Consider the following 25,919-nt stretch of genomic DNA (forward strand, 5'->3'; position numbering starts at 1 on the left):
ATGACTTTGGACCCCCCCCCCCCCCCCAGAAAACGTGGACCCCACCATCGCCACCTCGAAATAGGTGTTTTTCACGCTTGGGAAATGGATCCCCCCCCCCCTTTGTTTTTGCTTGTCAAGAAATTTTTGGGTTGGAAATTTTTTTGGACTGGGGTGGAACCCCCACCCCCGGAAAAAAATCCTGGATCCGCGCCTGCATCCAACGATGAAGCTTGGGCTTGGAGTGTACCAAGTGATTTGGTAGCAGCAAAAACCCTTTGTTCGAGGTGTAAAACATGTACTAAGTCAACGAAGAATCGTTTAGAGTTGAGGTAGTTCCAGTAGAGACCAAAAGATTGAAGTTTCCGTTATTTCCCGATCATGACAAAGAGCACACGGCGGGTGTGACCGGTCGGCAGGGGATGCTCATTCCTCCATGGCACCCAATCCCACCTCTGATGTCTTAGAGGTCCGTTTTTGATCTGCTCCTATTTTGTAATGTTTAATGGACTTTTGAGCTCGAATACTGTTCGTTATCTCCACATATTTCATGTATTATATTGAGTCATCTACTTTGACATGAACAAAGAAAGATAACTTGAATATATATATATATATATATATATATATATATATATATATATATATATATATATATATATATATATATATATATATATATATATATATATATATATATATATAAAGCACTAAAAATGACCAACGACACGAACAATAATAATTGTCAAATTTTCGGGACAACCTGTCCCTTCCTCAGGACAAAGAAAAAAGTTAAGAAGTCATAAAAACAAAGGAAATAGAGAAACAAAAACAACTAGCACTACTACTAAACTACCAAACACTAAATATTTACAGAATAAGACAATGTACGATTTACTGCTTGGTCGTAATTAATTCGTTCAATCATGTAAATCGCACTTCACCAGAGTACACCCGATAGACCGGACACAATTCATAGCGCTCCGGATTTCTTTGTTCACAACTGTTTATGAACTTCAAATTAAACATGTAATACTGTAAATATTTAGTGTTTGGTAGTTTAGTAGTAGTGCTAGTTGTTTTTGTTTCTCTATTTCCTTTGTTTTTATGACTTCTTAACTTTTTTCTTTGTCCTGAGGAAGGGACAGGTCGTCCCGAAAATTTGACAATTATTATTGTTCGTGTCGTTGGTCATTTTTAGTGCTTTATATAAATTTCCATCCGTGACCTTGTATCTACTTAGTAGATCCGACACTTAGGATATACAGTGTTGTTGTTTTTTAGTGCTTTATATATATATATATATATATATATATATATATATATATATATATATATATATATATATATATATATATATATATATATATATATGTATATATTATCAAAACATGATTTCAAAATGCCATATATTTAATCCTTGTACGACTTAAATTGGTGGATATATGCAGACCTCTTGGTAAGATTTTGCGGATGTTCTTACGGTTTAATCTGGTTCTAGTTCACATATTCTCTTTGGGGATGAACATTTTTCTTATCTAAAAACTTGTGTTGAAAATCCCAGGAGACTCAGGAGTCATTTTCGTCATTTTCATTCATATCTACTTAAAGTTATAGCAGGTTTTTTTTTTTTTTTTTTTTGGTAATATTCAAGATGTAATCTTCATATCTTTTATAACGATGTATACATATTCAGAATTTGTCGAATTAATTCATATCAGTGTGGTGTACTTACATATATATATATATATATACTTAATGCTACACATTTTATTATATATCCGCCTCAGTATTTACTCGCACAATCGCACGTGTATTTTTACGTAGGTGTTGCAATATGTGTTACCTTTTCTTGGATTACACCGGTAAATACACGCGGCCTAATCTGCAAACTAAAAAAACTGAACACCGTACGTTGATCCTCTGTCTTTGCGTGACAATATCGTAGTTCTTTTGTTCGGAAGGACTTGGCGTGAGAACGACATTTATCCAGTACTTAACAAGATTAATTGAATACATATGTTAAATGTACAGCGGATTCCATTCATTGGTCATACCGTTTCCGATCATTTGACATAGACTTGCACGGATGATATACCGTGAAGGTAAACCTGATAGGTTTTTATTCTCTCTTGTGTGTAGCACAAAACCTTGCAAATTTTGACAGTGCATTAACGACACGAAATATTTCTAGCATTTTATTTGTTCTCATGTTGACCCAGATATTAAAGAAATGACCTGGTTAACAAGATCAAGATTGGGAAATTATCAAAGATTGGATGTGGACGAGATCCTCCCAGGTGTATACATATGTAAGTAAACTGTCTTGTGTTATTAAATGTAGATTGTCTTACGTTGAAAAATTAATTGATGAATTCTTAAAAATTTCACAAGAGGCTTTGCAATATATATAAATAAGTGTCTAATTATCATAAGAATATGATCATTGTTAAGATTTTTCCCAGCGTCGTTTAAATTATTCAATGTTCCTAAGTTGAATTCCAAATTGTTTTTGGTGAAATTTTAGCAACAAATAATTCTGAAATGTAGATTCATTTTTTATATTAATTAAGCAACTTCAGTGATAAGTGTAAGAGAGAGAGAGAGAGAGAGAGAGATTACCGTAATCCGAATCATTGAAACCCCCCCCCCCCCCAACACACACACAGTCTCACTCACAATGATGGCAGACGGTAGGGTTCTTTTTTGTTTTTTTAGTGTACCAGTATTTTTCAGTGGCAAAAAAATAAAGGCACAGAAAAAAACCTTAAGAAAATCTTTAAATAGACCAATTAGATAGACTTGACAAGACTGAATTACCACACTTCAGATGACACAGACAATTAAAGTGCATTTAAATGTGTGTATTACTAAAAAATCGTAATCTTATGATTTATACACTGATCAACGAATACATAAATAAGAATTGACATTCTTACATTTTGTCCTTATTTTCATTTTTGAAATTAATATGTGAGGTAGAGACTTTACAAGGTCGGTTCATGTTCGTGTTTATTTTACTTAATATATTATTTATTAAACTAACTAAAACGTGATTAATATCTGTTGCCAAATTACCCCATTAACAGAGAAATGGTTGTTTTGAAAGCAACTGCAGCAGCTCCTTGCATGTTATAATTTCATTGAATTTTAATTATGGTTAGGACCACAGCAAAGTTCGAGACCAGACACACTAGAATAATATGGGTGGTAAACATTGATTAACAGTAAATATTTAATTAGGTCTACCCTTTATGAAGCTAATCGAAATTAAATCTCCTCGTTTGTGGTCAGTTGTACAAATCTAGACTACATACCTGTAAATGACGTGTTTGTTGTTGATTTTCTGTGGTGATTAGTCATTTTCTTGTTTAATTAATTGTCTTCCGGTCTTGTGGAGTAGACTTTCCCCTCTAAAATCTCCCCCCCCCCCGGAAAACTGGCTCTAGAGTAGGATTTCTCCTCGGAATATACGCTCTAGAGTAGGATTTCCCCCACGAATAAATGACTCTGGCGTAGGATTTTCCCTACGGAATTCCCACATCAGATTCAATTTTCGGGGGGGGGGGGGGATCCTACTCTGTGTAATAGTTTCAGGGTGCGATTTCCCCAGAGACAATTTCCCCCAATAAAATATCTTGGCCGTACTTATGTATGAGAAGGGGAGGGGGGGGGGGGCAACATATTGTTACAAGAGTCCCTTCTTAAAAATGGCGACCATTTCCATTGAAACATACGAAGTATGAAAATTGAAAATTTGAAATCTCCTTTTCCCAATAATCGTCCAACCAATTCTTTTGAAGCGGGAAATTCTACTCTACAACACCGGTACCACGGATATATATATATTAGATTAAACGAACTCTTCCATTTACATGTTCTTAATAAGAAAAGAAGTCCAAACTACTTAACAACTCTTTTACAAGAGTTTAAATGATTCCATATCCAAATGGTGATGGAGTATTTTATCTATTTTATTTGTCGTTTTAACAGACTAATAATCTTTTCTCTCTTTCAGCCGGATGTAGTCCTGCAGCTAATGAGGAAATTCTAAAAAGTCTTCAGATAACCCATATAGTCAACATGGCTTCCCTATTTAGAAACAAGTTTCCAGAATCGTTTTCCTATCTAAAAATAGACATAGAAGACATTGAAGATGAACAAATTCAGAAACATTTTTCTACAGTGTTTAAATTTATTGACAGCTCTTTAACTCTAGGGGGACGCACTCTTATTCATTGCAACGCAGGTGTGTCAAGGGCAGGAACTATAGTAACAGCCTACGTCATGAAAAGCCAGGGATTGGGTCTTAAAGATGCTTTGAAATTTGTTCGGTCCAAAAGGAAAAATAACCCGACTATTCCAAACGACGGCTTCATGAAAGAGCTTAAAAAGTTTGAAAAACAACTGATAGCAGTCAATGTTATCAAATAAATTAAAGCGTAAACAACGTCAGAAGTCCCAACGTTATATACGTTACAGCACATTCTGTAGAGGATTCAACACCAGTAATAATAGCTGGTTACCCGAGTAGACAGTTTCTACAGGGAAACAGTTGATTCCGGATTTTGACGGTGAACGTTCCCCTAATGGTCACACAACAGATCAACAAGATGAAGGAGCTAGTCCTGTTCTATACGTATACAATGTACTTTAAGTATTCCTTTGGGATTCGATGCATTAGCTCTTTTACATATTATCTCATCTCTTCCACAATATGTATTTCCTGACCATATAAAATAATTTCATGATATAGAGTGGGAGCAGGCATGCACTTCGTTCTGCCTTTTCGACCCCTCATTTATCTAATTAATTCGGGTTAATCATTATTTTACGATCTATTCTACTAGGCAATATTCGCCTCTACAGAAGTGTACCTGTTTATATAATGAATATTTTACAATGGCTAAATTGGCTAGTCAAAACGTGAAGTTTATGTGAAAATTAAGTGGAAGCTTAACGTTTAATAAACGGGGTGTGTGTCATTATTTTGTGGGCATTTTTATTCGTTTTCTCTGTGGTACAAATATAAAAATTTGTAATAAACCAGAGAGATTCTCACTTTCATCGCAATGACTGGGAAAAGAAAGCATACTGTTTATCCGGTTAGAGTCTGGAATGTAAGCAAGCGGTGAGTGGTTGGCGAATTGTGACCTTCACACCTTAGAAACAAGCAAATAAACCAGGATTATATTTCCAGTAACACTTCCTGCAAATCAACACAAAGCCTAGATGTTTTATTCTACCAGCAGTAATGGAACAAGAGATACATAATATTTACTAATACTAATGGAATGACATTAATCCAGGGCCTGCTTGTGCAGTTAATACAAGCCTCATTAATTTCCTGTTCAACTGAATGCAAACTTGACGATGGATTTTAACCCAGTTGCAGAAATTAGTCTCTCTTGGCCTGTATACAGTCTAAATTGTGATCACATCATGTCTATAAAGTAGTACATCAAATGTTATTTATGAAGATGTTTGATCGATTTACAAAAGAAATACATTAGTCAGATGTTGAAAGAAATCTTATTTAACTTCATTTATATTTTCTGTGTTCTACAAAATCGTCAGTGAGTGAAAAAAAAGCTTACTCATAGGTTCATGTTCAATTTTAGTATCCTTTATATTAGTGTTGGTTTATACCGGTATACAAAACACAAATTCAAAATCAAAAACCGATAAAAAGAATTACATGTTAGTATCTAAGTGTTGTCTACTTGTGTACCAAGTTATATGGAAATCGGACTGAAATTGTAGGAGGAGTAGCACTTTCAAAGGGTTTCACAGAAATTTCTATTTTTAGTAACCATGGCAGTACAGTCTACTTGCGTTCCAAGTTATATTGTAATTGGAGTAAAACTGTAGCAGGAGAAGTGTTTCGAAAGAATTTCAAAGAAATTTCTTTATTTAGTAATCATGGCAACACCCGTTAATCGAAATCAAAATCCGATACACAGAATTGTGTATCTTAGTTTAGTCTACTTATGCACCAAATTATATTGTAATCGGACCAAAGCTGTATGAGGAGTAAGATTTTGAAAAAAAAAATGTTTACAGACAGAGGGACGGACGACGTACACCTTATTATCACATAAGCTCTTCTGGTCTCGGACTAGTAGAGCTAAAAATGATGGTCTTCCAAAACCCTGCTTGCTGACTGGAAAATTCGTCGCACACCATGAATCGGTATGTACTTATCTCTGGTGGAATATGTTCGCTAAAAATCCGTTTCTAAAATTACATCGGAAAAATATCGTGATGTTTTTATGGGAAAAAAATAAACAAATCTGATTTTTTCGCTGCAATATTAAAACATTGGGAATTGAATTTTTAAACCCATTTATTTTTAGATTTTGCTCTCTAGCTGCCCGAGTTTAGTACATACCACTTCATTGTGAGAGACATATTTTCCATTCAGTGAGCAGTTCTGACCCTGCTCACGGAGATAAAAGATATTTAAAGACAAGCATGCCATATATGGTTTTGTAGAAAATTTATCGTAGAGGAGAATGGTAATATAAAGTTTGCCAGTGCATTTTCTCTGAAAGTGTAAATGACTGCAATTCTAGGGAGGGGGTACTCCATATAAATCGAAGTTAGATACCTTGTGTTATTATTATACTATGGGCTAAAAAATTATTACAGAAACAAGTGCCTGTGAAAATAATCCGAAAATTTCATGTAACAGATCAATGAAATTTTCACTTTTCAACTATACCCATGCAGATTCCGTCGAATGCCAATCAAATGCGCCCTCGTTCTTTCATTCAGTATGAGAAGAATTATTTCTTAAAACGATATGGGTATCTTCCATTAAAGAAGATTGCCTTTGGAAGACTCCTAGAAAGCCGGCCTTTTTTGAGACCATGAACTACCGATATTCTTCGGATATTGACACTGCAGAACAATATGCTTTTTTTATCATTAAAATTGCTATGAATTTAAGGTCCTATTTATGCTCCAGTGTAAATGTTAGTAATATTTTAACGACAAATATGTACATATACATCTTGTTTTTATACCTATCTTTCATATATCTAATGTATTCCCTAGTTAACACATCTGTTGAGGTTACTTTGAGCACTACATGTAAACTCATCTTAAGAGAACAATACAGTTTCAAGGCTATTTTACTTTGTCATTAATTAATATTTTGATGTTCCAATTCATAACACATTTTTGTGTGATTAAGTTTTAAAAAAAAGTCGCATCGTAAATGCACTGATGAAAAATCAATCAAAAGAAAAGCTATCCCTTTAGGATGCATAGTGATAAATCGAGATCGATATTTAGTGCGAAACTTGATTACAATAAGAGAGAGAGAGAGAGGAAAGAAAAAAAAAACATGACGTGCTCGACACACCACAAAACACAGGACGGCAACAAGTGTATGCCTTGGACGACCATTTCCGATCATTTCATTTATCGATAAGCCTGCGGTGCTTAAACTTATATCTACTCCCTATATGTACATTTCTGCATATTATCTTTGCAGACGATGGCAAATTCAGGACCTCAGATGCTGTTACAAATGAGATATAATGAATACCATAGAATGGACATAGATGAAATTCTACCTGGTCTGTATATGTGTAAGTACGAAATGTGTTTTGTTACAGTAGAATGAAAATCATTTTCTGAAATTCTGATTTTTAGCTTTGAATTAATTTAATATTGATTTTCTGCTTCTCTGGAGAAAATTGCATTACGGCATCTGTCATCCCTGACAACTCAAACTTTGAACGTGAATGCATCAATTTTTAATGGAAATTACGAAATATCATTAAGATATATATAAACATATAAATGGTCAAAGCTACTACAGTGAAACCAGGTTGTCATGGGCAATTTATAAGCAAGAAGCAGACGACTGAGTACTTTGGGTTTTCTTTTAGGAGATCTGTTAGTTTTATACAAGACGGACGAGGTTTCCGATGTAAAATACACGTATTGCTGATTCTCTATATATTGATATTGATGTTAATGAGTTATATGTACTTTGTTCTTTTAGTCCAGTCATGTGCAAAATGCTAATTCAATTTTTAAATCAGATCAGTTTTATTTATTCAATTCATTATTCTCTCAAAACTAGAGATCACTGGTACAAGAGGTACATATATACAAATATATGCAAACAATATGTGCATTCCAAGCACAAAAACCATTGCACAGATAATTGTATGAAATTTCACTGTCTCAGAAAGAACATGTATTTAGCATACAACGCAAATAAAGTTGGGGTGTTATTTTCATAGCATTTATTGAGTGGCATTTCTGCATAATTAAGTAAGGGTATCGAGAAATGATGCCTTGAAAATGCCAGCATTTTAGAGGGTTTTTTTTTTTAAAAAGACTGCACAACCAATGATTCATTTCAATTCTCTTTTAAAGATAAATATCAACAGATAATGATTCATTAGTTAATCTATTTTTAGGCGTATTTATAGTGTTGTATTTTGCAGCTGGGTGCAATCCTGCAGAGAATAAAGATCTTTTAGAAAGTTTTAAAATAACCCACATCGTCAACATGGCGTCATACTTCGAAAACCAATTTCCAAAAACTATAAAATACTATCAAATTAAAGAAGAGGACTTGGAAGATACCAATTTGTTGCAATATTTTGAAAAGACCTTTAAATTCATCGACGACGCAAGGAAAACCAGAGGCAGGGTATTGGTACATTGCAACGCTGGGATTTCGCGCGCTGGGACCATAGTCACAGGATACGTCATGAGAACAAAGAGAATGACGATGACGCAGGCAATGGAGTTTGCGCAGTCTCAACGTAGAATGAACCCCATTGACCCAAATGAGGGTTTTATAAAGCAGCTGAAAAAGTATGAAGAAATGTTAAGAAAGGCAAAAGTTCTCACATGACAATGCGATCAAAACAAATATTTTACTGGGAACTGTGGCAAACTGTTGAGTTGGCTAGAGGATCGGAACAACATGACACCTTCTGTTTGTTTTGAATTACACGACTCTTATTTTTTTACTTTCATATTGATGAGGAAATGAAAAACATGAATATTACCCACTGGTACATGTGCCAATGCTTTTGTATACTATATGCAATAAATTATTTTATGAATAAAGTTGTCCAAAATAAAGATATGTCTTTGACCAAAGAGGCTATGCATTTACAGGAAACTGAAAAAAGAAAAATCCTTGGGGTTATCTTAACATGATATCTAAGGAAAACCAATCGATTTCGCCTTTATGTATTGTATTTCAAAGAAATTTCAAGGAATTAACGGCTGAGAATTAGACAATGTTAAGGAGGCTATGGATTTTTCCATCAGTATTGATACGTGCAAGGGCTAATCTGATGTAAAGTCTATGTACGTGTACAAACCCATTTAAGATTTGAAAGGAAAACATTTTGGCTCCTTCCCACATCATTAAATTTATTTATTACACAAGTAATACTATTATTACTTGTTTTGTAGAATTGGGCTGTCCAGGACCGAGCACGTAAAGATTAAATAGATCATGAAGCTGTTTTTACCCTGACATCTTTATTGAGGGATGCAAGAGAGGCTTGTTATCATTAAGCAGTAAATTGTCTGCTTTAGTCTGTATTCAGCTGGGTTTTCCAACAAGATGTTCGATCTCAGACAAAATGACGCATTCGCTGTCTGCAATTCTTTCAATCAGATCAGAAAAAGAAAGTCCGGGTAAAGTTTTTTTTAAACTAATATACAGTTAAGATATCTGATTAAATCCTCCCTTTCTTAGACGATGACTTTTTCTCTTTTTTTCTTTCAAAATACCGTAGTACCCCCTATGATGTCCGTTTACAAGAGTTGGGATGGTACATGCAGATCGTGGTGTGTATCATGACTTTTTTTGAACGTGGAGACATTGTGGCAGTTGATTTAGTCATTTTGTGTGGCCTTATGTCGAAAACCACAAAGGATACCCGTCATTTAAAACGCTACCAGGTCCTATTCTTGTTTCAAGGGTTGATTTAGAATTAGGGCAATTGGGGTAAGTGGACGCTTGGGGTATGTGGACACATTTTTAAAAAATTGCTTAAAAATTAAAGCAAACAAGAGTTATCAAACCTGTTCAGCTCTCGTTGTAAAGGAGGAAGCAAATGTGTTAACATCAAAGACAGGAAAAATTCAAGGTCGACGACTTCGGTTGAAAAAAGGAGAAAACTGTGACTCGATCCGTAAGTAAACTGCACAGAGCCATTTTCTTAGTATTGTCATAAATACTGCAGACATTAACCATTGTTTAAATAAAAACTGTTCGCCTTTAAGCAAAAGAACTTGTTTTCAATCTATACAATGAAGCATCAGTTTTAAGTCTGGAGTGTTTACATTGATGTATTTTTGCAGTTTATATTATTTTTATTGCATCATTCCTGTAAACAATATATAATCTTCTCATAAAAAATGGCTACCCTTTGAAAAATCTGTAAACCTGTAGACATAATGAAAGCATGTGTATTCATAATAAAATATTCAAGTTCAATCCGTGAGAGGCGTTAATATTTGATAATAATAGACACTAGTTTTTCAAATGTTATATCAATTTACACAGTATTATGTTTTGTTGTTCAAGAGGAAGGGAAAATAGTAAGCTTTCTTTTTACGCTTACCCTTTAGAAAGGTCACGTGATAATGAAAAAAAAAATTACGTTACAAGTGTCCTTCATGGATTTATTACAAATTTCAAGATTTATAAAAAAAAAAAAATGTAATGAATGGCAGCATACTCCTTGAAATTAATAATTTGCAAACACAAATATTTATTCGGTTAGAATTATTGATAAGATTAATTTAAAAATGTCAAAATGTCATATTGTGTCCACTTACCCCAGTTTGTTGGGGGAAGTGGCCAGCGCAAAACCGTGACAATATGTTATTTAAACAGCAGTCTCAGGTTTAATCTTTAGATATTCAGTTTGAATTGTATCAGTATAAATCTTAGTTTTATGTATCAGTTTAATTTTTAAATGATATTTCTAATCATGAAAATAATACATAAATTGATTTTCTGTAACATAAATTTTAATAATTGCAAATTAAATTAAAAAAAAAAAAGTAAGGTATCTCTGATGGTAAATATTTTCTTGCACAGAGATTTTGGGTTTTTATGTAACTAAAATAATTTTTTAAATTTCAGAAACGGAAAACATTGTAAAATGGCCAGAAAGAAAAAAGACTGGGTGCCCAAACAAGGAAAATGGGACAGGAAATCATTAAGTAAAGCTGTTCAGTGTGTTAAAACGGGGGAAATGACCAAGTTTAAAGCTTCTAAGATATTTGGCATTCCAAGAACAACCCTGTCGAGGAGACTTTCAACAATGGATTTGGAGTCTCCAGCATCAAAACCAACCACTCTGTCTAAAGAGGAAGAAAACTCTCTTGTTAGTCACATTTTGGAGATGGAGGAACGCGGGTTTGGTTTGACAATATCAGATGTATGTAAGCTTGCATATTCAATTATTGCACACCCAGGAAGAAAAAATCCATTTAATGCAGACAAGAAAATGGCAGGATATGACTGGTGGCAGGGATTTCGAGACCGGCACCCATGCTTATCTCTCCGTAAACCTGAAGGTCTAAGTGCTGCTCGTGGTACTATGCTTAATCCAAATGTAATTTCAGACCATTTTACCAAGCTAGGAGATCTTATGGATAGACTCAATATAAAGTCAAAACCCCAGCAAATATTTAATGCAGATGAAACAGGATTTAGTACAGTTCATCAAACATCAAAAATTGTGGGGAGGAAGGGGAAGAAAGCCATTCATGCGAAAACAAGTGGTGAAAGGGGTGAAAACATTACAGTTTTGTGTTGTGTAAATGCTGAGGCCCATGCTTTGCCACCTATGGTGATTTTCAAAGGAAAAAGAATCAGTCAAGCTTTAATGAGCAGTGCCCCAAGGAACACACTGTTTGCATGCAGTAAAAGCTCATTTATTGATGGAGAATTGTTTGGAATATGGTTTGAAAAGATTTTTTTGTCCAACCTCTCACCTCAAAGACCAGTGTTGCTGATAGTAGATGCCCATGCCTCTCATATTACACTTCATCTTCTGGAAGCAGCGAAGACAAATGACGTTGAAATATTCTGCTTGCCGCCTCACACAACGCATTGGACACAGCCACTGGACAGAAGTGTTTTTGGGCCCTTAAAGAAGGCATACTACAAGCATTGTGAATCATTTTTGAAATCAAATCCTGGCAGACAAATATCCAGATATGACTTTTGCGGAATTTTCTCTCATGCATATACTAGTAATGAGAAAATAAATATGGTAAATATCTTTGGAGGTTTTAGAGCTACAGGTATTTTTCCTTTCAACCCTCTAGCTATTCCTGCAGAGGCATTTGGCCATCAAAAACTTCTGTCTTAGCTTCAGTAACCAGCACTACCAGTGAGGGGGAAATTGCTGAGAACATGACAGTCTCTATTGGTCAATCAACCCAGGTTCCGCAGAGCTCCTTGTCAGTTTAAGAAGAAATTACAGAAGCACTTTAACTTCCAACAGTTGTCAAAGAACCAGCTCAAAGAAAAACTAAGAAAGTTCTTGGTGCAAGATGTGTAACAGAGAATGAATTCATCAATGAAATCAGACAAAAGGAGGAAAAAAGAGAAAAAGACCAGATGGAAAAAGAAATAAGAAAAAAAGAGCGTGAAGAAAAGAAACAAAAGAAAGAGATGGAAAAATTGAAGAAACAGCTTATTAAGCCTACAAGTAAATCAAAGAAGACTACATCAAAGTCAAAGGAAAATATCCCTTCTCACACTGACACCATTAATTGCTGCTCCTACTGTGGGGGGTACTATTATGATGAAGATTCAGATGATGAGGACTGGGTTAAATGTACTAGTTGTGATGATTGGTACCACGAATCTTGCACTGGAAAATATGGACGCCAGCTAAAAAATTTTGTATGTGACAAACATCGATAATTTTTTTGATTTGGTTTTCCACTTTCTTGTGTGTTGGAGAATGTTTACTTGTGTGAAATACCTTATATATTGGATGTTTTGAGTCACTGAATTATATCGATAATTTTATGTCATTAAAAAGTTAGAAAAACATATGCATTTCAATATTTTTCATAAATGAAAAAGGGTAGAGATAACGGACAGTGATCGATCTCAGAAAATTAATTAATTTTAATTTTGAAAAATAGCTGCTGGGTTTTAAAAATTCCGACTCATTTCTTTCAATCCAGATTTAAGGTCATTGCAGCTGCTGAACTTCACAATTTGTCTTGCCCACGTCTCTGAAGCTCAATACTGAGTGGATTTCAATATCACACATTGACTCAATGCATTCTGCTTTGTCAGTGATTCATGACTGACTCAATAATCAAATCTTTATTGTAAAAGATCAGTTCAGCTTTTTGGCCTAAGCTTTTTGTCTATCCACATTAAGCATTGAAAATGGAAAGACTAATCTTATGATAATCCCCTCCGTCCCTTTCTTTAACAATTTTACATATCTTCTTTTCAACGCTTTTCCTCTGACATTTAAAGGTGACTAAAATGTATTTTTGCAGTCGATTGTCGATGTCTTGCAGAAGTACAATATGGTTTTCAAATTTGATTTTTGGCACCAAGTGTCTCAAAGGACCAAAAAAATAAGCTTGTTATAGGTACTAATATTCCTCCAACATTTTGAGTTGACACAAAAAAATCTTTTTGCTTATTATAAAAAATGAAATTGTTGAATGCACAATATCCTATAATTTCCCCTTCGCATCATTCTACTGATAACAAATTCCTTCACTCTAGCTCTTACTGGGAGATTCTGACAAAATCAATTTACGTTACTTTTTGATTTACTTGCAAAATTCTTGTTATTCAGTGGGTTTCAGAGCAAACAATTCATGGGCCATTTCTCAGTAGAATATCATTTTTCTGAAAAATATCTTGATTTAATAATAATTTTCAATCGTATAGTCCTTCAAAATGATACGCTTCTTCAACAAAATAAAAATGAGTTCATTACACATTGGATACATTGAATTCGAAGTTGTAAGAAGTTTATTCCTTACTGGATATACAACATTGCTCTGGATGACGTCATTACAGACTGATACTTTGATCCAGATTCTGCATTAATAGGGTCATATAAGTTTTGAAGTTATAATTAACAAATCCTACATTGATCAAATTTGCAGATATGTTACATCTGGAGAGATGTTTATTAGCAGTGATTCTTCATAATTATGCTGCATGTAAACTGTAGTTTTAGAGGAGTGATGAGGACGAAATATGGAGATAACGAACAGTAATCAAGCTCAAAAGTCCATTAAAACAGTACAAATCGGGAACAGGGCAAACACGGACCTCTAAAATACATCAGAAGTGGGATCAGGTACCATGGGGGAGTAGGCATCCCCTGTCGACCAGTCACACCCGCCGTGTGCTTATTGTCGATTGGGCAAACAGAAAAATCCGTAGACAATTTAGTGTTTAAATAGTGGCCTAACAATTAGTATAAAAAATGTCAGTTAGCATTCGACTTAAAGATAGATTATATTTGCTGACAAGGCCATTATATCGACCACAGAACTTGCGAAATGATGACTTTTAGTGAGAATGTTGATATCCTTGTTTCATGAACTTGTTTGTCAGTTGCTTGCCTCGTTTTAGAAATTGTTCGAACATGGAGCATGCTCTTGTGGTTCGAATCAATTGGAAGATATAAACCCCATATGCAGGTGATAAGAGTATATATTGCTGCATTAGTAAAGGAAGTTGAAGATGGAAAAGTTGAAGTCATCACGTTTATCATGAAGTTTTGTTGTTAGGTTACTATTAACGTCTTTTTCTAGTAAAATATCCAGATATAAAAAAAAGATCTGTCAGATTCTGTGGTATCTTTAATTTCAAGTTCTCTGGGATATATCGAGTCGACATGTGAATGGAAGTAACCATTGTTATTACGTCGTTGATATACCTAAATGTCGAGTTGAAGGTCACAGTAAGTGTCTTCTTCTCATGTATAATTTTTGAATAAATTCTGCTTCATATGAATACAGAAATAGGTCTGCTAATAATGGGGCGCATTTGATACCCATTGGAATTCCGACACCTGATTTCCAAAAACTACATAGATATTGTCAATTAGAAACGCATCTGATTGCATCTTTTTACTATCTACTTCAGAGTACTTGTGTGTACAATCAGAATGTTTTTAATAAAATGATTTTGCAAATCACCAATGACAAAATAAAATTTTCCAAAGTTTTTTTTTCAATACAAATGATTACAATTTCAATAATTTGCAAAGATTTTGCGTGCAATTTAAGGATATTTTGACTATCTTGTTTCGGGTGTTTAAAGTCCCAGGTAAAAGCTTTTGAACATATTGTTTTAAGAGCTTAGAATTTCAAACACAAGTCCTTCATAATCCAAATTTGATATTAAGCATATAAAAATTGCAAAGTTGAATAGATACTAAGTATCTACCCTTCTCCTTTGTCAGAAAGATATAAAAAGGGATTTTATATCTATTTGTTTTAGACCTGTTGAGTGGGTAATGTGCGACATTGAAATGAACTCAATATTGATTATTAGATGTACTTGTAAAACCTCGATTCTGACAAGTATTACATAGACTTCGTCTAGGTTATAATATAGACCTTTGTTTTGGGTCTATGGTTATAAAAAATTATATAATTCTGAAAATTTGTTAGAATATCTTCCCCTGGGACACTACTTTAAGGGTAATAATAAGAATGAAAGGCTGAGATAGTGAGGAAAATAGTGGTGAAAACAACAACGTGGTATCACAAAAAAGACCATATTGTTTCGAATTTACTTCCACCCCAAAATTGATAAATCACATAAATAGTGTAACGATTTGGAAGAGGCTGTCCTGTGTTCTATCCAAAATGTCCAAAACACAAGGAATATAGTTCAAATCAACTATTTATACGAATAAAATAAGCGTACTTATCCCTGTACGCTGTTCGGCACCGAGCAAAGGAAACAACCTGCTTACGTAACACTACATGTACGTCATTGACCAATCGAGTGGTGTTCTTCTCTGTCAAGGGCAGGTTTAATCCTTTACAGGCGTCCGGAGAATAAAATGCACATTTACTGAATTGGAGAAGATTCGAAAGAACAGTAAAGTTACCAAAAGATAGATTCTATCCTTGATCTCTTCGAGTTGATCAATTTTGATTCAATGATGAATATTTTTCATGTTCCTGATCTTTCAAATTTAATTTACTCAACAATAAATTGTCTCCACATGAGAGTATCTATTCTCTTTAGAGAAGTGGACAGGCTTTCGCCTACATCCACTTCGAAGTGGATGTAGGCGAAAGCCTGTCCACTTCTCTAAAGAGAATAGAGAATATCATTCCTATGACACTGTGTTTCTGTTGGTCTCTAAATATGCCCCTATGAATTCGGTTATTTGCTTTCAGGTTATCAAGTACATTCTATGTACATGTATATACCTTTTTCCCACTAATACATTTATTCGTGCATTAACGCCAAAAAATGAAGATGCATTAAATACAGAGAGAGAGATCCACCATCCATTACCCCGTGACCTAGATAACATTACAATGAATTATTTAAAAAGGAGGCATAATCAACAAGAGGCTCTGGACCTTAATGGTCACCTGAGTATCGTGAGTTTTTCAGGCTACATCCACTTTGAGCCCACCTGAAACTGGCTAAATAGACTTATATCACATACATTTTACAGTTTGATGAGAACTCTATAATCATCTATAAATTGATGAGAAAATGAAATAAACATTGTATTATAAATTTCAATACATGACATCCTCCAAACAATTTTAAAGATTTTCTTCTATTCCTAAATAAAATTTGATCCCCAATTGGGCACCTTCCCCACCCCTACTACATGTACTAGGGGCGTCGGCAAGAATTTGACATTGGGGAGGCAAACTAGATCGAAAAGGGGTGATAGGAAAAACACCCCTTGGATATGCATTACCTGAGGATTTATGCTTGCATATCATGACCAAGCCATAAATTCTCTGTTCTAAATGATTTTCCCATGTAAATATTTTTATCCCTTATTGTGGCCCCATTCACAAGGTCATGATTATTGAATCTGGCATTCTGCACTACCTGAGGATGCTTTCATGTAAATATGACTGTCAAAGGCTCTGTTGTACTTGAGAAAACTTTTAAATGTTTTCCCTATTAAACTTTTATCCTCCATTGTGGTCCCACCCTTCCCCCAGGGGAACATGGTTTGAACAAAGGATCTACACTACCCGAGGAACCTTCCATATAAATGTGATCATCTATGGCTCAGCTGTTCTTGAGAAGATTTTAAAAAAAATTTCCCTATATATTCCTATGTAAAACTGATCCTGACCTCCATTGTGGCCCCACCCTTCCCGGGAAGGGGGGGGGGGTGTCATGAATTGGTCAAACATGAATATACATTACCTGAGGATCCTTCCATATAAATATGATCATCTATGGCTTTGCTGTTCTTGAGAAGAAAATTTTTTACTAGATATATTCCTATGTATAACTTTGATCCTCCATTGTGGCCCCTCCCGGGGCCATGATTTGAACAAACTTAAATCTAAACGATGTCAGGAAGCTTTCATATAAGTTTTATCTTCTCTGGCCCATTCCTTCTTGAAAAGATTTTTAAATGACCCCATCCTCACTTTTTCTTGATTATTTCCCCTTGAAAGCACTGCCCTTCATTTGAACAAGTCTGAATCCCCTTCAGCCAAGGATACTTTGTGGCAAGTCTGAATGAAATTGGTCCAGTGGTTCTTGAGAAGAAGCTAAAAATGTGAAAATTTTACCCTTGGTGCACACCTTGAATGTACATGTATTTTCCATCACATGCAGGAAAAACGAGATAGAATCAAAACTTCAATTTATTAAATGAATAATTATGTACTGTATATAACAAAGTTTAAAACAACTATTCAAAATTTCATTTACTATTAATTCAAGGAATTTTTTTGGCTTTGCCCTTGCTGGGGTCCAGAGCTTGGTACGAAAAGGCCTGTTGACAAAGTCTTATTAATAGATTTGGATCAATGGCAACCAGTTGTGAATTTTGAGGATTAGGAGTAGCTAATCCCAGTGTGGAAGGATTTACAAAGTCAGCAGCACCTGAAGGTGTTGTTAGAGTGTTTGAGCCCATACTTGATGGGGATACGACTGTTTGATGACCTAAATCAACAGACAGAGGCTGCACTGAGGGAACAGTGGGGTTAATTATATAGGTGTAGGAGGGAGGGGTTGATGGCTGGTTCATTCCACTTATGCCTGTCTGAACATTCGAGACCTGTATGACTTGAGTAGGATTTCCTTGAACTACTGCATTTTCCTGGCCAGCGTTTGTAACAAAATTCATTCTTGCATTGACAGAATGAACATTTAATGTTGTGGAGACAGGCACCGATTTTGAACATGGTAGATTAGCAGAAACAGGTGTTTGTGTTTGAGGACCAGGAGTCTGCTCCAGAAGTTTCAGAAGCATGCTTGGATCTGAAATGGCATGCACTTGAATCACTTTGTCTGAGCTTTGGGGCAAATCATTTAACATTTGCTGGGTCTGCTCAGATGGCACAAGTTGAGGAGTTCCACCTACTTTGGACCTATTGGTTGTGTTTAAAGTTGCAGAACTTGTTGAGATAACAGAAGATTGTTTCCCCACATTTTGAGAAATCACATGTTTGGCAGAAGGAGCAATTGAGAAAGTCTGACTTTTTGAATGACTTTGGACACTTGCAACATTCTTCGGTACATTGGCTACTGTTTCAGTTACCACAGAACTCTTAGATCGTGGAACACACTGCTTTACAAAGGTGTTGCACCCAGGATATACAATTGTTATTTGTGATGGTTGAACCACATTATGGTTGCTAGCAGCCATATGGACTGAGGGTTTGGACACAGTTACAAAAGCTGAGCTTGTATTAGGCTTTCTGCTATTTAAGTGTAGAGAATTCATACTCATTGCTGCTGTCTGATTTTGTCCGTTGGCTGTCTGACTGACAGATAAATTTCCACTTGTCACAACACTGGGCGTGCTATTACCAGAATGAATGCTGGTCTGGTTGTATGGAATAAATGTGGAATGTTCACTAGAGTACACCAAAGCACCGGCCTGGTTATTGGTTGATGTCTGGTTCTGAGGGAATCCCTGTATATAAGTACCTTGACCGCCAGCTGTGTTTACTTGGATGTATACTGGCTGCTGACTCTGGCCTGTGAGAGAATGCTCCTCTGTTGGTTGTTGTCTATTTAAGGTACCTGCAGATATTTCCTGAAAATATGAAATAATATCTTAATTAACCTGAAAAAGTGAAAGTATGGATTTTTTACAGGTACGATTCTAGTCAATTAGAATCTATTACTAAATTAAGATCTATAAAGCACATTCTACTTCTTTTCTTCCAACTTAATTTGCATCATTTACCCATTACTGAGGAATCATTTTAATTCATGGAGGTCAATGTTCATGGGCAATCAAAATTTTACGAGTTAGTGGGACTGTAATTTCATGGGTGGCTTACATATTCAGAGGATTCAATGAACAATGAATTCCTTGTAGCCAACATTTTGATTGTTACACCTGACTGATCAGCGGTCTATAGTCCATTTTCACAGGTGATTGTATTGAGTATAAAAACCTTGTTATGAATTACCTGAGAATGGCTTTATACTCACAAAAATAATATAAAAACAAGTTTAAAAAGTATTTTTAATTGATTAAAAAAAACCCAGAGTTTTAGATTAGAATAATATTTTAGATTACATAGTGTGCATGCACTTTTTAATATCTATATTTGTACATGTAACATACTGTACGTGTACATAAATTGGCATATTCAAAATTTAGCGCAATCACTGGGTATGGAGTTGTTGGCGAAATCACGAATTAGCGCATCATCATGTCCGTGCTGTATATTGTATTTAATACTTTTTATAAATGATTTATTAGCAGTATTCATGAATTAGCGCATCGTTGTCTGCGCCAAAGCCGCTTAAATATGAAGCCTGCTATTTTAAGTACACATACAGTATAGCTTAATTGATAAAAAATCCTAATTACAGTAAAATGCGCTTATAGCAAATACGCTTTTAACGAATTGACGCTTATAGCGAAGTGATTTTCATTCCCCGTTACTTTAAAATATGTTGTAAACTTATTGGATATAACAAATTACGCTTATAACGAAGCAAAATCACCGGTCCCTGGCACTTTGTTATAAGCCTGTTTTACTATACATGTATTATCTATTAACTGATATGTTGATGAAATTACCATTTGTGAGGATGTAGATTTGTGGTTAAGGGTCCCCAAAGAACAAAGATGACTCCACAGTATACTCACCTGCATGTTTTCTTGATCAGTCGTATTTTTTGAATGGACTGCCATCGGATAAAATGGAATAATTTGTGGATTTTCCAGTTGGCTGTTCTTCTGATGTTGATTTGCTTGAGTTAACAATTTGTTTTGATTGACAGTTGATGTAGGAACAGCTGATTGATTGGACTGAGTCCCCATGCCAATAAGCTGTTGAAGAGACTGCTGAAGTTGTAACTGTGTATTCATCACCTGGGCACTCATCTGGTCCATTAACTGCTGAATTGTGATGACATTCTGTAAAATATAAGAACAACTGTATAAATTATCTGTTGATTCCTTGTTCATATCTTTTATCACCATTTGATTAATCATTATCAAGCTTTGAACTTGCCTGAGTGGTAGAGCTTTCCATCTTTTCATTAAGAAGTGTGTGTTGTAAAAGCTGTTGTTGTATCAGCTGCTGTTGCTGATGTTCAAATATCTGTTGTAGCTGAAGTAGTTGTTGTTGTTGGGGTTCAGTCTGCCAGAAATAGAAGGTATAAAATGAAACACAGAGGAAGCATATCATATTTACCTGGTCTCTGGCTGGTAGAGCTAAAAATGAGTTAATACTTCGCACAGTTATGTTTTATGCTTTTTTTCTGACTTTGCATGATGTCGTTACATAAAACAATATCATTTCTATGTCACAGATACTAGTAATTTCATAACTATGTACATGTACATTACTACTTTCTCAAATATATGGCTACATGTATTGATACTTTGAAACTTTAATCAATATAACATAATTGGTAAATCCTGAAAATGTTTTTATAAACTTCATTTATTGATGACTATGCACATAATTTGAAAACCATTGTTATCACTATTTAGATTACATACATGTTAGCTTTTAACATAACACATACATGATATTAAGAAAGAATTATTTCCAAATCAGATTCATTGAGTATACTAACAAACCGAAGCCTTACACTAGTCATTGCTGCTTGTCTTGGTTCTTGGGTATTAAATGTCTGGACATGTGGATGAGGTGCTCCTTGAACTAATCCACTGTCTGGCTGTACATAAGTGTTGTTCATCTCCAGTCTTGGTTTTATAGTTGTAGAGACATTTGCTGTAGTCACTAAATACAATACAGAACATTAAAGCAATGAAAACAATTATATCATCTTGCCACATTGAAGTATACTTCCCCAAAGATTTCCTTTCATAGTGCATTTAAGTATGACCTTTTGGTTTCTGGGCAGGGTGAGTATGGACTTTGGACTTGCTGCTGTGAGTTCTCTTATATTTGACCAATCCATGCTCTGGAGGCTCTCGATCCCCTCCTGTCCACAACATTTGCTGATTAACCTTTGAGATGATCCCTCTAGAAGAGCCAGTCACCATGTTGATAAAGCTGTAGCAATTCCTTCTACATCCAGCTGTAAATAAAATAGAGTATTTTGCCTTGGCTGGAGTGCTCATCTTGAAAGTTTAGCAATGGATGTAACGTGAATATGGAATACAGATTAATCCACATATTTTACAGCACAAGTATTACAAACACCAGTCATTACATTAGATTGAAAGACAGTTTCTGTCAAGTTTTACTTCCAAAAATAATGAAAAATACTTTTACTTTTATTACTATTGTCAATACTTTTAAAGGAAATGGATTTTTTTTTTTAAATTTGTATTTTATTCTTTTTCCATAGAAAATCATAAAAAAAATCAAACAAAGCCAATACCTGAAGGAATCAACATTTCAGCTATCACCCTCCTTGCCTCTGACTGACTTTTCTTTGCTCTTTCTCTCCAATCCATCAGCAGTCTGCGATGAGTATCTGCCATCTATATATACAATAAAACAAATAAAATAACTATAGTATTGTCTTACCCAACCCCCTTCCCCTAATATATTGCCTTTGAATATTTAAATCATACTAATGCAATCATTATGTTAATTGTCATAAAAATTATGACAGCTTCATAATGTCTCAGATCTTTACAGGTACTTACTTTGACACAACAGTCAACACAGCATTTATTTTTTGAGAAATCTTCAAAAGCAGTCAACAATCCCATGGTGCGTTTGTTTCTCTGCATAACTAAACGACAGCTATCCTAAAACAAGTCTCTTTGGATAATTAAACACACATACATTAATTATAACTAAATAAAAAAAAGTTCAGATAAATATTATTACCAAACTCATTTAAAAATGTCCATTTTTATCTCATTATATCACACCTGAGTATATTAGACAGATGAAATGACAAGTACGTGTATTACAGAAGCTCATAAAGAGCAATGGTTTTATTACCTCCTCTGTTTTTAACCTTTTGTGGAGGAAATTATTGGAATACATGAGAACTCTTTGACTTCCCCTCTCACACAGCTTCATCACGTCCCTCAGGTACTGTCGCTTCTCCAACACAAACACTTCAAAAGCCCGAGACCTCTTGTGGCCATTTCCTAGTCCTACATAGATTTTTCTATAAAACACAGAACTGAAAATTTTCAAAATCATGTAATCATGTTTTTTTCAGTAAATTCATAGAAAAATGGTATTAAATCCTAACACATTGTCACTGTCAGACATTAACATATTAGAGTGTGAACACGTAAGACATTTAATGGTGAACAGTGAACTATAGCCCAATTTATAATGAGTCACTCATGTGAAATATAGTCAACCTTGTTATCTTGAACTCAATGGGACCGAGAAAAAAACTTCAAGATATTCGAGTATTCAAAAGATTGAGGATTAAATACTTAAAGAATAGGTGGTTGGGACTTCCAATTCACTTTGACATATCCATTGTATTCAAGATATCAGTGTTCGAGATACCAAAGTTCTACTGTATCTACAGCAGAAAATTTTTGCATTACACTACTGCATACTGATTTTCCATAAAATATAAGTTAATTGCATTCTTACTTTCTGGCATTCTTCTTAACTTGTTTGTCATCACTGCATAATTCGGGTAGCTGATAACATTTAAGCTTGCTAAGTTCAGTTGCCTTCTGAAGTAAATCACACAGCTCTTTAGCTCTCAGATCTGCTTGGACTGGGTTTCCTTTCAATGAAGTAAATCTTATAAAAGTCTACTTTCTGAAAAATCTTACACTGTAATATGCAATTCTTTTTTAAAATAGCAGATATACATGTGCATGTATATAGAAAACTTGATGCAACAATCAAATTCATTTATATTTATACTGAAATGTATACATTTTTTTCTTTAATTCCTTTTTCATTAATAGGTACACTTTTATGCCCAGTTCAAGATACATAAAGCAAATTAATTACATTCTCTGGCATTTTAATATCAAATGTTAATTATAAAAAATGTAATAAGAACAGGAAGAAAAAAAAAAGATACCTTGATTCCTAATATATTTCTGAATACAGCCACAGGGTTCCTTTGTATACTCTGGACAATACAGCCTGTTTGCTGAAAATTGTTAAAAATAAATAAATAAAAACTTTCATACTTGTACTTTCAAGTTATAGGGTTTTCCTAGCAATCTTAAAATTGAGCCAAATGTTCTAAGTATTAAAAAACAATATAAAGATACCAATTTGATTTTTTCATACTTAGCATATATGTAATCCCTCTATAAAATGACTAAATTTTACAATAGAGATTTGTAATGCCATTGTTGACAGTAGTCCTAATCTCTGATAACAGTTAAATAATTAGCCCTGATCACTGCCCCCCTCCTTACTGCTAATCTTAGTCCTAATCTCTGATCACATTTAAATAATTAGCCCTGATCATTGTCCCCCTCCTTACTGCTAATCTTAGTCCTAATCTCTGATCACATTTAAAAAATTAGCCCTGATCACTGTCTCCCTCCTTAGCGCTAATCTTAGTCCTAATCTCTGATCACAGTTAATTAGCCCTGATCATTGTCCCCCTTCTTATTGCTAATCTTAGACCTAATCTCTGATCACAGTTAAATAATTAGCCCTGATCACTGTCTCCCTCCTTAGCGCTAATCTTAGTCCTAATCTCTGATCACAGTTAATTAGCCCTGATCACTGTCTCCCTCCTTAGCGCTAATCTTAGTCCTAATCTCTGATAACAGTTAAATAATTAGCCCTGATCACTGTCTCCCTCCTTAGCGCTAATCTTAGTCCTAATCTCTGATCACAGTTAAATAATTAGCCCTGATCACTGCCCCCTCCTTACTGCCCTACCTTCTGGTCTCATCAGTCTGTTAGCTATCTCCAGGGCCTCGGCTTTACACTGCCTTATATATTCCTCCTTTACTGACGGATCAGGTTTCTTGACCCAAGAAGTTTTCTTTGATTTCTTTTTGACAAATACAAGATCTAAACCCAGTGAAATGAAATGGATTCAAAATCAATAATGCAACCATGATATTTCTAATTGTATGACAATTTTACTTTGCCAAAAATTATTTAGTGTTAAAATAGCATTGAAACAAATTCAACTTCACAGACACCTGCTAAATCAAAGCTGTATGTCAATCTCTGTTGCTTCTATATAAATTTTCTTTCAGCTATATTTTCCTTTCAATAAATAATATGATTGAAAGACTGCCTTACACTAGAATTTATGTTACAGTATATAAGTTCATAGGTCAACTACATGTACATAAATACATGTCCAACATTTCTTGCTACTTACAGCACTGATTGCATATTAATATTTTTTTTCCTGTGAGAGGATCTAAGGACTCGTGTGGCAATGGGCGGTGTCTGGAATGACAATTCTTCAGAGATGTCTTACTTCTCTTGTTAACAACATAGGGGGAGCCACATCTACCACAACTAAATGGTTCTCCTGTAAAAGTACACCATCATGTAAATACATCTTATTTAAAGTGACACATCTGTGTCATTATAATTTCAATATAAATTTACTAGTATACATATCAAAGACGGATCCAGGGCCAGCACGCCGGACCCCCCCCCCCCCCCCCCCCCATTTAATTAAGTATAGTATCAATCAACATCTTGTCATTAATTATTCCCTACTTCTATAGAACTCATTTTATAATTCACATTGTAAATTTGATTTTCAACATTTATCAATAGCTGAAGATACTGTTACAACTGCACACCATGTCAGGGTGAGCAAAAAAAAATTTGTCCCTGGAACCTGGAAGCACTTTGTTTCATTTTCTTGACAATATCACTGCATATAAACAGAAAAAAAATTATCACACAAAAAATTTTACCCATCACCAGTGGCAAGCAGATTAGGACATCTACTTGTCCTCAGTCGACTTTCACTCATTCAGGACAAGTGGACAAATGCTTTTTTTGCACCCTGCATGTCCTACATTTCAATAAAATATTGATTTTATTTATGAATTGGTAAAAATCCTTTTACCATTTGGTAGCAAATCACATTTTCTGTTTGGTCCAGTAACAGAATTCCCATTTCTTTTCCCATTTCGTCTCTTTTTGCCATCTGTCCGTTCAGGAGAATAATAAATACGAGGTCTTTTTTTCCTCTCACTTTTCCTGGTATCACCACTTTGTATTTGCTTCTGATCATCTTCATCTTCTGTTCCATCTTCAGACATCAAGACGTCTTCCATTTCTATATCTCAATCTAATTAAGTGCTGGATGAAATTAGTATGTATGC

The 25,919-nt window shown here is 34.7% G+C and overlaps 4 protein-coding genes across 4 annotated transcripts; 3 read left to right on the forward strand and 1 right to left on the reverse strand.

Moving 5' to 3' along the window:
- The first annotated feature begins 2,207 nt into the window (after positions 1-2,207).
- LOC133173329 (uncharacterized) lies at positions 2,208-4,966 on the forward strand. Its single transcript, XM_061308320.1, has 2 exons — positions 2,208-2,291; positions 3,998-4,966. The coding sequence occupies exons 1-2, from the start codon at positions 2,213-2,215 to the stop codon at positions 4,411-4,413; spliced, it is 495 nt and encodes a 164-aa protein (XP_061164304.1). The 5' UTR covers positions 2,208-2,212; the 3' UTR covers positions 4,414-4,966.
- Positions 4,967-7,368: 2,402 nt separating this feature from the next.
- LOC133173292 (uncharacterized) lies at positions 7,369-9,098 on the forward strand. Its single transcript, XM_061308281.1, has 2 exons — positions 7,369-7,577; positions 8,448-9,098. Exons 1-2 carry the CDS (start codon positions 7,484-7,486, stop codon positions 8,861-8,863), a joined length of 510 nt encoding a protein of 169 aa, XP_061164265.1. The 5' UTR covers positions 7,369-7,483; the 3' UTR covers positions 8,864-9,098.
- Positions 9,099-11,136: 2,038 nt separating this feature from the next.
- LOC133173937 (uncharacterized) lies at positions 11,137-12,985 on the forward strand. Its single transcript, XM_061309003.1, has 2 exons — positions 11,137-12,291; positions 12,495-12,985. Exons 1-2 carry the CDS (start codon positions 11,142-11,144, stop codon positions 12,917-12,919), a joined length of 1,575 nt encoding a protein of 524 aa, XP_061164987.1. The 5' UTR covers positions 11,137-11,141; the 3' UTR covers positions 12,920-12,985.
- Positions 12,986-17,838: 4,853 nt separating this feature from the next.
- Positions 17,839-25,919, reverse strand: LOC133172875 (uncharacterized). Its single transcript, XM_061307707.1, has 13 exons — positions 25,661-25,919; positions 24,953-25,108; positions 24,499-24,633; positions 23,678-23,749; positions 23,233-23,371; positions 22,615-22,786; positions 22,311-22,415; positions 22,040-22,142; positions 21,539-21,733; positions 21,281-21,432; positions 20,695-20,823; positions 20,328-20,597; positions 17,839-19,256 (listed from the first exon to the last, which is right to left on the reverse strand). The coding sequence occupies exons 1-13, from the start codon at positions 25,869-25,871 to the stop codon at positions 17,931-17,933; spliced, it is 3,165 nt and encodes a 1,054-aa protein (XP_061163691.1). The 5' UTR covers positions 25,872-25,919; the 3' UTR covers positions 17,839-17,930.

This window comes from Saccostrea echinata, unplaced genomic scaffold, assembly GCF_033153115.1.
Source record: "Saccostrea echinata isolate AGI-Se365-2 ecotype Australia unplaced genomic scaffold, CSIRO_AGI_Sech_v1 ptg000056l, whole genome shotgun sequence".
NCBI lineage: Eukaryota > Metazoa > Mollusca > Bivalvia > Ostreida > Ostreidae > Saccostrea > Saccostrea echinata.

What these genes read in the sequence shown, in the direction of transcription:
- LOC133173329 (XM_061308320.1), top strand. Translation starts at nt 2,213, where the DNA reads ATGACCTGGTTAACAAGATCAAGATTGGGAAATTATCAAAGATTGGAT. An exon ending in CCTCCCAGGTGTATACATAT is followed by an intron (nt 2,292 to 3,997) that starts GTAAGTAAACTG and finishes TCTCTCTTTCAG; the next exon opens with CCGGATGTAGTCCTGCAGCT.
- LOC133173292 (XM_061308281.1), top strand. Translation starts at nt 7,484, where the DNA reads ATGGCAAATTCAGGACCTCAGATGCTGTTACAAATGAGATATAATGAA. An exon ending in TCTACCTGGTCTGTATATGT is followed by an intron (nt 7,578 to 8,447) that starts GTAAGTACGAAA and finishes TGTATTTTGCAG; the next exon opens with CTGGGTGCAATCCTGCAGAG.
- LOC133173937 (XM_061309003.1), top strand. Translation starts at nt 11,142, where the DNA reads ATGGCCAGAAAGAAAAAAGACTGGGTGCCCAAACAAGGAAAATGGGAC. An exon ending in TGGAGGTTTTAGAGCTACAG is followed by an intron (nt 12,292 to 12,494) that starts GTATTTTTCCTT and finishes AACTTCCAACAG; the next exon opens with TTGTCAAAGAACCAGCTCAA.
- LOC133172875 (XM_061307707.1), bottom strand. Translation starts at nt 25,871, where the DNA reads ATGGAAGACGTCTTGATGTCTGAAGATGGAACAGAAGATGAAGATGAT. An exon ending in AAAGGTTAAAAACAGAGGAG is followed by an intron (nt 22,416 to 22,614) that starts GTAATAAAACCA and finishes GACTTGTTTTAG; the next exon opens with GATAGCTGTCGTTTAGTTAT. An exon ending in TGAAATGTTGATTCCTTCAG is followed by an intron (nt 21,734 to 22,039) that starts GTATTGGCTTTG and finishes TTTTATTTACAG; the next exon opens with CTGGATGTAGAAGGAATTGC.